Genomic DNA, 13,186 nt, shown 5'->3' on the forward strand with positions numbered 1-13,186 from the left:
ACTGAAATTGATTTCTTTCGTAGAGATTAATGCAAAGAGCTACCAGTTTTACACACGTTGCTAAACTAATCAATCTGCTAAAATTGCCAAGTGATATGTTATTGATGATATTCAACTAAGTGCAAACACTGGTCGTATTAATGATTTCTGACAATAATTATTAACAGGGATTTGATGAGATGGGAACATATCAAATTAAAATAAAATATTATTTCAATGGATCTTAGCAAGTTTGCATTTTCAAATGATCACAATTGCTGGTTGCTGGTTTCTAAAATGGCGGACGATTGACAACATGGTGACCCCTGCTGTCATGTGGGGTCTCCAGAAATGAGGCTAATACAGGTCAGTTGATGGTCAAGGGTGGAAACATTTTAGGAAACCTGCTTTGCGGAGTTGTCAAATTGGAGCAAAAGGTCTGCGAGAGGTCAATCATCTTCAGGAGGACACAAAGTGCACTTCTGTCTTGTTAGTACAAGTTTGAGAGCATGCAAACAGTGACAGGTAGAGGTCTACCTTGTTTCTATGGGGGAAATCAAGCAAAGGGAATTTGTTGCGAAAAGGAGCAAGCAATGGCTGTTTCACTGAACCTCGAGGGACTCCACTTAATGCTCAGTAAGAGGGGTCAGATAAGTAAGAGTTATCAGATCCTGCAATTCCTGACAGATGAGGATGACCGAATAATTTGGTAGCTTCAAGTGCAGGAGATGGTATCAAGATGAGAAGGCGTGCAATGTGTAGGCCTTTGTCATTTCTGGTTGAATGAAGTCCTCTGAAAGGCTTGTGGAAACTTTAATCTAATAAGTCTAATTGATTCCGTTTTCTGAATTTAATCAAAGTAACATTTAATTTGCCAAGCAAATGATGTGCAAAGCAATGCAATGATTGATGTTATTATCATTAAATACCAATTTCGACTTTAATGTGAATGAGATTGCGTAATATTTTTTTCAAAACGATGCAACTTTCCTGTGGTTTGTGACAAGGTTCATTTGAACAACCCCTCTCATTACAGAATCCTCACGTCTATTTGTTTGCGTTCTGTAGAAGTCAAAATGTTAAGAAGTAGAGGTTAATCAACTTCTGACCCTTAGGGTGATACCACATTTCACCATCTGTTCTGATCGATGCACATAAGCACTGGCACAGAGGTGAACTCAACAAGCTCTCATACGCATGAGTATTAACTTTCTGGATGATTCCTGCTATTTCCCTGCTTTTTGCCTTCTTGAATATGTTATCAAATTAAAAATATTGTAAGTGATACACACTAGACTGGGACTCGTTTTTCATTTGCCAATAAAAAAGGGTGGAGTGTTATTTCCAGATGATGTCTTCAACCACAGGCACTAATCCATCATCCCCAGTGGAGATACAGTCTGACAAGCTGTCAACATAACTACACATCAAAACCTATCCAATTTATTTGTACGCCTCATGAGCATTTGCGTCAATTAGGGCTGTGACTTCCAGTATGAACCCAAACCGATGTTTTATATATATATACTACAGTGATCCCTCGTTTATTGTTATGTTTAGTGATCCCGCAATAAACAAAGATCCGTGAAATAGAAACAGTATATCTATTATTTATGAATGATGAATTTACATGATTTTGTATTGAAATGTAGTGTTTCTTGTTGACTGCTATAGGTGTGGTTTACCTTGTTAAGCAATGAAAAAGTGTCCACCTTCAGGATTAACACACTCGCTGTAAATCATGCATAGCGAAACCAATGTGAGTCATGGTTGCGCATAAATCTCCCGTTGCATTGTGGTCCAGTACACAATATTAAGGCTTTTAAACCCTCCCCAATACTTTTACACTACATAAACCTTTCCCATTCTCTTTATAACCATTCCCCCGACTCGTCCTGCACCGGTTGGTGTTCCCTTGCGCATGGCCGGCCACTGCGCCTGCTGCGCTTGTCCTCAGTCAGTCCCGTGTTATCAGCATGTATTGAAACGCCCTACTCCTGTCACTTATAAACCCGCGAAATAGCGATGCTGTAATAGGTGAAGCGCGATGTGGCGAGGGATCAATGCATAGCGTAAATAAAAACGGGGCAGCGACAAGGTACATGTTACTTTCCAAACTCTGTTGCTTCAGACTTGAGGGATCTGTGTGAAGGGCTCATGATGGTTTATCAAAGGAGGGTGGGGTGGAGCCCGTTCAAATCTATGAAACAAAAAGCGTTGTATCAAATACCAAAATTCAACATCCAGTGTCTTACAGAAAGACACGCACACAATCGTTTCTCCATGAGAGCCCTCGGGAATAAGGTGGATGCACTCAATCTAAAAGTGTTTGCTATTTCCCTCTCCCCATCTGTCACTCAACAGCAAAAACACATCTGGAGCCTGATTTTCGTGCCGAGCACAAGTGTAGCGCAAAGCGCAGTCTTACTGTGAGCATGAGTTTCTTTTAGTATTTTGCTAGACAAATGCAGGTGTGAAGAGGGCGGTTGCGCCGTTGTGGGAAGGAATGCAACCAGCTCCTGGGCAATCGTAACGGCCCCTCTCATTCCCTTTAAATTCACCGCCGAGTGAGCATGCCGATGCTGGAGATCAGCGCGCGCAAAGTACATTTAAAAGGAACTACACTAAGATCTCCACCTGTAGCGGGCATTTGGACTTCCACCTTCTACTCCCCCCCCCAGCATTAATTCATAACATTTCTGGTGTGTCAAAACTGGTCTTTTTTGCATGCGCCCAGGCAATTTTATATTAGTCCTTTGACCAGTTTTGTCTATCGTTTTTATTCATAAATACAGGAGCTAAGACTGTAGGCATTTGCAAAAAAAGTGTTTTCAAGCTCAGAGGATTGCCATAATGAACTTTGCCACATATTTACAGGAAGAGAATATTGAACTTGTTCCACACATTTAGAACTATAACAGTACGCTTTTGCTTTCTTTCTGTAAGATCCCCATTAAAATTTCATTTTCTATTACACTAACAGCACCAGTCACCTCATGGGAACTGAATCCATGCCGCCGGCAATAAAAATTAGGCATACGTATGTACTACTTCATACTCAGTGATTGATTTTGGAGTGTGTATGTGGGATTTTTTGTCTATTCATCCCAAAGAACGTTCACTCATGTTTGGAGCTGAGTGAAGGCCTCCTTGTCCACCATCGATGTTTTAGTTAATCCCAAAGGTCTTTCATAGGTTGAGGTCAAGGGTTCAAGTTGTTTCACACCCAGCAATGTTGGAGGCAAGATGAACACTAGAGCATAACTTCATAAATGCATAACATACAATTAGTTATTTGTTAAAAATGTTGTCAGCAATGTAATCCAAGTACCATTACAGTATATTAAATGAATGTAACATGATTTCTTTCAATGGTGAGAATTCTCTAATGCCAAAAATCCTAATAAGAAATATCAGTGTTGTCTGGTATTTTCTGTCATGAATATTTAATTTAAAATGTAGTCAACAAGATGTGTTCATATATATTTTTAAGTTCGGTGTGTAATAAATCTAGAAGCTACACTAATTATTATTACTATAGCAGTGTAGCAAGAACTATTGTGCAACATGCAAAGCCTATATTCACAGCTGGCAGACATAAATACTACAAAGTAGTTTTATTTCCTTTTTCTGCGTCATATACAAATCTAACATATATACTGGGTATGTATATTTTTGAAAGAGTGACCTTGTTAGCAACTCTTGGTGCTTGATGTGTACCTCTGAAGTTTAAAATAAACAAATATCATCACATTCTTTAAAATTGCAGTGTGAAAACCATTTATTTCTAAATGTACCATTGTACTGTAGTGTAGCAGAATAATTTCCTCGTATTTTAACTCGTAGAACAGTGCGTTCGTCTTCTCTTTAATTTACTTGGGGTTCATAAATGCCTGGATTTCAATTGTCCTATCTTCCTAAAAGAAAGTTTTCCCCAGCAGGATTAGACAGTCTCAGGAGGTCGTTATGTCCTTTGGGTTATGCCGTTGGGACCATGAATCAACAGTGACGCTGTTTATTTGAGCTTTAGGTCACTTGACTCGGTTTAACGCTAATCCTGCTGATGATGCCTTAACGCACACACTCACACTCCTGGATACATAAATATACACCAAGGCTCTGGATGGGGGGAGGAAATAAGGCAGAAAGTTACCACTTATCTGGAGAACGATGGCAACCAGCTGTTGCAGTCTTGGATTTGTGTTTGGAAAGGCGGGTGCTGGGCCACATCGTTTTCTTTACTGATTTTTGCCTACCCTTCAGGTTGTCCAGTTTTCCCAATGCATTTGATTTGATTTTAAGCTTTTTAGAGTATTTAATTGCATATGGATTATATTGTGGGCAAACATCACAAGCTGTCCTTTGCCAAGGATGCTCTGAATCAGAGCGGTGCTGTATGTGGAGTTTCAGCAAAACGTTGCTCATGTCTCTAGAGGACAAGAGATAATTGGAAAGAAATGAGTGCTGTCACAGTGCTGCTGCAGACTAAATCATGACTTGTTGAGTTTATGAGGTGGTTGAGCTTCATGAAGACTCTGATGGGCTCTTGCTCTTGTTTAAAAATATAAAATCAAAATCTGACCCACCTGCGTTAAACTTGTGCTTGACTTAAAAACTAAAAGATGATAGTAAGAATATGCATGTTTCAATCTGTACGCATTATTTGTTAACACTAATTTCGTGCTTTATTAGCCTGATCGCTAGATTCATCAAAATTTTAGAACACTGACATAATCTCAGTATGATGAGTTGTTCTTCTATACCACGGCAAACTACTCCATTAATATCGCATAAAAACATCTCTGACCATGTCAATAAAACTGACTTTAAATTACAGAACATGTTACATGGGAAATGTGTGCTCACCAATTTCATTGCATTTCATAATTTGTACATATTCATTATTGGTGAATTGAAAGATTCTTCCTAAATTCCAGATCACGCAGTGAGATCGTTCACATCTTATAGCTCACTTTGTCTGATTTAAATAAACAGCGGCAATGCATGAAACGGGCTTTCAGCAGGGAAAATAAACATTATTGCAGAAATACAATTGTCTATTTTTGTTGCAGACTTGTAACAGCCTTTTTGTTGGCGTGAGCGCTAAATGTTTATCTTTAGACTGACTTTCTGAAGTGACATTGATTAAAATTCTACTCCAAAACACATCACAACTCATACATGTTTATGCCTCATAATTGTATATTTGAAGCCCTCCTAATCCAAAACACCGTTTTGGTCTTGTAAAATAGATACATCTACCAGAACTGCCAAAGCCAAATTATTTTATCCTGTGACAGATATGGAGAATCACAATGACTCACCTGAACCTTGGGTCTTGGACTGTAATCTATGAGTGGGTGTCATGTAGATTAATAGTGATTGTATTGTGGTGTGTTGTCCTCTGCCGTGAGTGTTAAATGGTGTGAAGATGACATGCAGTGTAAATCTACCGCACGCTCCTCAAGTGTATTTTCCCATTTAGCATGCAGTGTGCGGCTCTGCAGTAATTAATGACAAGCGGCTAAATGGTATGATGTGATCATACATTGTAATGAGAAGAAGACGTTGGTGTGCCACAATGCGTGACAATCATCCCAGCACAGAAAAGGATGGAGGATATAGAGGTGACCCTCAGGTCACATTGGCCAGGAGAGGACTGTTCGTTTGCATACCTCAATGATTTATTGTGGATTATTTTTACGATTGTTGTATATGCAATCGACAAAAGTAGTATGGAATCTATTAACTGTCCAAACGTGTTTTATTGTAACAAGCTAAGAGGACCTCTTTTTTTATTTATTTTTTATTTTTTATTTATTTAATTTGTTCATTCATTAATTCACCCATTATTCGTTTATTCATTTATTTAGGAAGCTGCTATGTTTACCTACTGAAACTTAATGAAAATGAATCGGTGAATAAGTCCAGTTTGTTGCAGGGCAGCAAAAGCAGGAATTGGAAATGATCATCAAAAACAACACAGAAAATTAGACAATAAACCCGTTGAAATATTTTGTTTTACAACCTTGAAAAAACAAAGCATACACAATTGGGCTTATTAGTGACTTAAAAGGAAGGTTGAGAAAAAACTGCATGCTTTTGTTATGAAAGTGATGAGTAAAATTTGTAACTGAAGCCTAGCCGAACAGTTTTGGCAAGAGGTTAGGGTAATGCTTGAGTTCTCTTCAATAAATTATACCAAAAGAGACAAGCATTTTGGATTTTTTTTCTCTCCATTGGCATAATCGCTCTTGCAGGCTTTTTGATTCATAGCAGCCATCTGGGGAGGATCAAGATATCTTATTACTTTTATTACTCGAGCTCAATCTCTTGATACAGTCTAGCACAAAGTATTTCTTGGTAGACTGACTCGTATTTAGTTTCTCCACAAATATCTGAATTGAAATATACAAATGTAAAATATGATCCATTTTAATTCTAAAACACTATTCCGACATGTAGCATATTTTGTCATCCCACCGGTCATAGACAATATTTGTAAAAAAAAAAAAAAAAATCACAACTTCAAGAGAATCACCTGGAATGTAAAATATCAATGATAGGGTGTCAGATGAAAGGACCGTCCAGACTCTTTGTCCCTCTGAGTCATACCGGTCAAATATTAGTAGCTGGTCCTTTTTATGGCGCAGGAGTTACTCATTTTTATCCAGACACATTTTTTATGTGTTTGTCCTCTAAAATAGGTAATTGTATCCGGACATTAAGCATTGAAGATGGAGATATTAGAAGGTCTCTGTGGCTCTCGTGTCTCACTGTCCTTAACCTTGTAATCACACCATCCGGAAATTGTGGCCATCAAGCTGATGTATTATTAACCAAAATCATCTGCTGAAAAGGGTACTCACAGCAGGGTTGCATTACCAGAGGTCACACAAAAACCCTCATCCGTGCAATCTGTACCAAGTTATTATATAATATATATTTTCTGACTTTATAGCATGTATTTTTTCCGCTGAAAGATAATCCAAAACCCATTCCAGGTAAAAGAGAGTCAAGCACGCTGTACCTCTCAAAATTGTTCCAGTGAACATCATGCAAACCAAAGCTCTTTGGAAACACATCTTAAATTGGACATCAATCAAATGTCGGGACAGGCTCCAACTCACCTGCACCTTTGAAAATCGATGGATGGATGCCTCCAAGAGTGTTGAGATGATTTTTGCTCCAATATGACTGCCCCAATGCACAAATCAAAACCCATAATGAAGAAGTAGCCGTTTCTTTTCCTGTTTGTTAAATTTCTTTTCATCAGCTCTTCTCACCTTCGACTAAAACCAGTAGACTTTATTTTTTACCAATCAGATTTCCTTTTGTGAAAAGCACTTCTCTTGTATCCATCTGTCAAATGCTTCACCCATTTACTTCCTCCACCAGCTTGCTCTCTTTCTCTTCTTGTGTGCACTCAACAACTTTTCGTCCATTAATATTTGCAGGTACAATTGTTTGCCGCTGTTTTACTTTCACAGTAGAAAGTTGTCGCGTTATCCACTCATACCTGAGTTGCACTTTGGCTCTAACAACTCTGTCCACTGTCAGTTTAAAAACTCATTCTGCTACACTTGACTTGTAATTTGAAATACTTGAATTCCAGCCACATTTCTGTCCAAGCGATTTATATCCATTGGGCTGTCAGCTTGGAAATAAAAACAAAAGCCTTTTGCCCTGTGTTACGACAAGCTAAGGGAGCGACTGGAATGAAAGTAAAAAGCTCAACTGCTCTATCATTGTTAAGAAATACTAGTAGTTTTCTGCATGCGTACCTGTGTGTGTGTGTGTGTGTGTGTGTGTGTGTGTGTGTGTGTGTGTGTGTGTGTGTGTGTGTGTGTGTGTGTGTGTGTGTGTGTGTGTGTGTGTGTGTGTGTGTGTGTGTGTGTGTGTGTGTGTGTGTGTGTGTGTGTGTGTGTGTGTGTGTGTGTGTGTGTGTGTGTGTGTGTGTGTGTGTGTGTGTGTGCGGTGTCCGCGTGTGTGTGCTTGATAACTGCCTGATGCTTCTCTTCGAGTACAAATTAAGAATTTCACTGGGTCACAAATCTACACCTTTCAAACATTGTCTACCCAGCCATTTGGTAGGAAAAGATTTGAGAAGTACTAATTAACAGGGTGGAAGACAGAAACGAATTGATGAATGTAACACCAAATGTATAACATTAATTATAACAATCTCCTGGTGCTATGTAAATGCATCTCATGAAGGTTTTGAAGAGGTTCGCGAAGCTGCAATTCTGCACATTTTCTTTGCCGCCAATCAGTCAGTCGCATGAATACAACTGAAAAAAGATTTTTGTTCACTTTGGCGTTCAGTCCCGATTGTGGCAGGAGCATGATAGAAGAGACAAATAGCAGATGACATGATGCTTGACATTTTCCCTTCCTCTGTTTTCCCTTGTTCCTCCTGTATCTTGCAGATCACATTCTTCATGTTGTTGTCAGCAGTTTGCGTGATGCTCAACCTGGCAGGCTCCATCCTCTCCTGCCAGAATGCTCAAATGGTCAACTCGCTGGAAGAATGTCAGCTGGTAAGACCACATGAGGCCACTCCAGGGCCTACTCTCCAACTTCCATCCATTCATCCATCTTCTATTTGAGGGTGAGAGCTGAAGTACGCTCTGAACTGCTTACCACTCAGACAAGACAGAACAGTTGACATAGAACAAAGACTTTATTTACATTTTGAGCTAATATTTACAGAAAAATTCACACCTACCCAATTTTGGGTCTAAAATGAACCTGACACGCATGTTTTGTATTACCAGAAGACCCATCCAGAAAAAACATGGTGTATAAATTCCACAATGATGGCACTAGACAGGCCCACGCCTTCATTTTTGTGCCGGAGAAAAGACATGTCCTCCGTGATTGATAATTTGGCAGTCGGCGTTGCACCTTCCTGGCCTTTCCGGTGGACCGTGGCTGTTTTCTATTCCATGTAACCTGACAGTTTGGTTGCAGTAAGGAGACTAGAATTTAGACCAGCAAAAAGGAGGTCTAAGTTGTGGTGCAGATGGTATAAGCCGATTTTAAAGGATTTGATCAAGGCACATACAGATTCTGTGCTCTATGGATGTGTGTGGTTGTTTTCCATTCATAAATATGACAACAACATGCGTAAATCCTTCTGAATTAGAGTTGAAATCAATTTAAATTTAAAGAATTTAAAGGGAATGAGGGGAGTTGTTTCCATTGCATTCCAAACAAATCAGCGGATTTCCCTCCTACAACAACGCAAGCACCCTCTTTGCAACCTGCATCTGTCTGCAAAAATACAACAACAACAAAGACAATTCTACCCGTACTCACTGTTAGCCTGTGCTTTGTGCTAGACTTGCGCTTGGCATGACAATAGGGCCTGAGTCCCTGAAAAAAAATTATTACTCTTGACAAAAGGACCCAGGTAGAGAGAGGTAGAAAGGTTACAGTGCTAATCTATTGCCAAAATAATCTTCAACAGAATACACACCATTTTATGTGATGGATTCCCCTATAGTATATTCTCCGAGCCACACTAACAGTACCAGTGCTATCAAGAGGGCTGCTTTTGCTTATGCTACGTATTTCAACAGGATGAATGGTTCCCATTGGTAAGATGTGAAATTAATTTGAGGACCCATGTTGGTCCCATCTGTTGTCAGGGTATGGTATATATTGAAATAAAAACGTAATGGACTATTGTTCATAATTAAGACAACACAAAGGTTAAAGTCAGGAAAAATAAAATCCCCTTTCCCCAAATTAATTGACCCATTCTTTTTGGGTTCATGTCCTGCTCTTTCTCAATCTGGGACACATTGCAGAGGTGTGCTTGACTTTTAAATGCCTCCCTGAGTAGCTCCTCGTATTTCATTATTCGCTGTGTTACACACACGTATCCCTTTGCAATTGCCCTTTCGATGTAAAACAGCAGTACGATTTTTCTACTATTCGTAAGACGAAGCACAACGCCCCACCCTCTGCCATAATATTTGTAGACCACCATGGCTGATGTGGGCTTATTGCTAAATTGTCATTTTCTCCTCCTTTTATCCTAGCTCAAGTTTGACAGCGATGGAGTGTGTGTTTGCTGTGAGTTACAGCAACAGAGTTCAAGCTGCAACAACCTTGGAGAAACGCTGAAACTTAACCCACTGAGGGACTGCAATACCATACGTCTACGGCTCAAGGTGTGTATGTGTGTGTGTGTGTGTGTGTTCAGGGTTCCAACGATGCATAGTTTACATCCATGTAAAGTGGTTTACCAATAGAAATCAACATGCTTTCAACGAACAGATGTATTTTTTCAATGCAAACCTCTTCAATGTTTATTTGTGCACTAGCAGAACATGGATGTTTTTGGGTTTTTGTTGCTGTACGCACGTAATAGACATGGTTGTCACAATATTGCATGACAAGATTTGGTAGATGATTAGTCTTTTAAGTACTGGAATGGTCTCCAATCTCACAAAATAATTTTCTTTGGAAAGATATCAAGTCCGTTAAAGGGGAAGTCAAGGCGAAAATTTCATTATATGTTACACGTGCCCCCCCCCCCCCCCCACTCACTAGTCTAAACACGACCTTCTGATGAATATTGCGTGAAATGAGTTAAGCAGCAAAATTCACCCACAAAATGGCCGCCCCCCTAAGAAAGGTGGATTTTGCCTGTTTGATTCATATTCCACAAACAAATCATGAATTAAAACATTTTTTTTCGACTAGCTGGGCTGCAGAGAACATATTCTTAGCAAGAATATGTTGGGGTTGACTTTCTCTTTAATGACAGAACTGTTGTTGTGCAACACATTCCACATGGGAACATGTGTGTACTGTTTCCAGTCGCAGATTAATTAGGGAGGAAGTGAAGAATGGCAGCAGCATTTTTCTTTCCCCCAAGTGACAAACCTCTTAGCATGTAGGACATAACTCGTCTGGCTTGGCTGCAAGCGCATGATCTCGGAAGATTATTTCGACTGTTGAGCCGGCAAGCATGATATACAACATTTGCCAGTGTGCCTTTATTGTATCAATCATAGCCTTTTTTTTTTTATAACCCTGATTGATTATAAAACATTGATAACCAAATAAAAGACTCCTCAGGATGAAGCATGCTTTTGAAAAGGGGAAAGATCAAGTGCATTTATCATAGAGAACATTCCTCATTCAAAGAGGTATGGGAATTAGGGCAATAAACCTTTATTAGGAGTCAAAGTAGTCCGAGCTGTTGAGTTATGTCAAACCAGAAGTTGTCATGATCTGCTCCCCCTGAGTTTTCACCATTCCACACGACGGTTATGTTTCTGATACTAATGATATCTTTCACAAGAGCCGGTTCCCCTTTGCAGAGCTTAGTGGGTCTAATGGGTGCATAGAACAATGACAGCTTTAAAATCAGGACTGGGGCTGTAATTCATCATTGAGCTGGAGCATTGCAATAACTTGTGTGTTAAAGAGCAGATTTTTGACCTTGTGAAAATCTCTCCCTTGATTGTCTTACGATAGGACATCTCTGGGTGGTAATTATGTCCGTAACACGTTTGTTTTGTATGGTGTCATTATGGACAGCATACGCACGGACAACATTATAGCATGCATGCCAGATCGGAGCGCTCTGAGCCATGGACGTGCTGAGAAAGGTGATCGCTATTGCAATCGTTACGAATTTCTTTCCAATTTTTATGGTTTACTGACCTTGAAGGTGTTACACAAAACAGGCTCACACCCATGCATAGGTTCCACTTTCCCCCTTAGGTGGGAAAAGACATTGCTCTGGGAGGAACTGAAAACTTACATGAGTGAAGTGTTTGTTCCAATGTTTTTTTTACTTCTGATTTTTTTTTCATACTCGATTATTTTATCAGTCTTCTCAAGACAAATTCTATTCTTTGAGCCAATGTCAATGCAGGTGTTTTTTTCTGTGGTGCCCACCAGGAAATTCATTCATATAATAGTTATTAAAGGTTCAAGGTCTATGTATTTTAAGCTTCAGAGAGTCCTCCTTTGTCTCCTAGCAGTTGGGCACATTTCCCATTGGCTAGACTATGATGGCAATTGTTCATGAGTTTAGTCCTCCAATATAATAGACTATACTATTACATTTGACCTTGTACTGTCATTGTAGTCAAGTTTTGAGTTAAAGTTTATGGAGGTCCTTGTAAGAACTATATAATGCTCATACTTTCAATTTTCAGCAATTGTTTCTCTAACTCACTCTTTTGGCATTCAAAATGTATTTTGTCAGAATATTTAAACAAACTTTTTGCATTGCTAATGGCCAACCACTCTGTAATAACTGCACACCTTATGTATTGTTGTTGCGTTGACTGCTCTTTATAGCTTTGCAGATACAGTGAACGCTTCCTGTGCTAATTTGACATCCGTACTTTATCTTCTTCCTTTTCAATCATCTCATCATTTCCTCCTTCTGTTCCCTCTCACAGGAGCTGCTGTTCAGCGTATGCGCCCTTAACGTCATCTCCACTATTGTTTGTGCCCTCGCGACAGCCATGTGCTGCATGCAAATTGTCTCTACTGATGTGCTGCAGATGGTGAGTGTGGACAATTGCAATGGGAGGTGGGGTTTTTTTGTTTTGTTTTTGTTTCGTTTTTCGTTATGCTTTCAGTGGCAAAATGATCGCTATCTTCTTTGAATTGACTTACACAATGTGATTCCTATAGTCTGCCCCAAGCCTGCAAGAGATAATTACGTTTTTGCCCTAGGACAGCTGCCGCATGGACCAGTGTCCTGTCCTCTTGCAGTAGTATGAAAATGTGCATAGAATGCTTAAACCTCTCGTCATTTGTTCTACGCAGTTGCATTATTCTCAGGATAAAACTTTCCTGTCGTTTTATGTGGAGCAATAAAACGATTAGCAACTGCTTAATATCCCTCGCCATGAGGGAAATTAAGATGACCAAGTTAATTTTCACACCAAAAATGGTTATTTAATTTGACTGCACAGATATAAAATAGGTACAAAATTATATTCTGTGCGGAAAAACAAATGGTACTGCAACTAACTGTAAGGCAATCCTGGGAAAAGCATAAATGCAGACTGTTTGCGGAATTTTAAAAAAAATCTTTTTATTCTATTTATTCTATTTATTTTTTATTTTATTTATTTATGTTTTTGACTGATCGGTTGGCACTTTTTAAATTTCGTTGTACATGTGTGACAATGACAATAAAGATCTATCTATCTATCTATCTATC

At 39.2% G+C, this 13,186-nt stretch overlaps 1 protein-coding gene across 1 annotated transcript in view; it reads left to right on the forward strand.

Annotated features, from left to right (window-relative positions):
* Window positions 1-13,186, forward strand: part of fam189a1 (family with sequence similarity 189 member A1) — a 54,117-nt gene that overhangs the window by 34,734 nt on the left and 6,197 nt on the right. The window contains exons 3-5 of the mRNA XM_037247776.1: window positions 8,409-8,519; window positions 10,029-10,160; window positions 12,414-12,521. Of these exons, the coding sequence (XP_037103671.1) occupies window positions 8,409-8,519; window positions 10,029-10,160; window positions 12,414-12,521 (351 nt within the window). The remainder of the gene's footprint in view (window positions 1-8,408; window positions 8,520-10,028; window positions 10,161-12,413; window positions 12,522-13,186) is intronic.

The sequence above is a fragment of the Syngnathus acus genome, chromosome 3 (assembly GCF_901709675.1).
Source record: "Syngnathus acus chromosome 3, fSynAcu1.2, whole genome shotgun sequence".
NCBI lineage: Eukaryota > Metazoa > Chordata > Actinopteri > Syngnathiformes > Syngnathidae > Syngnathus > Syngnathus acus.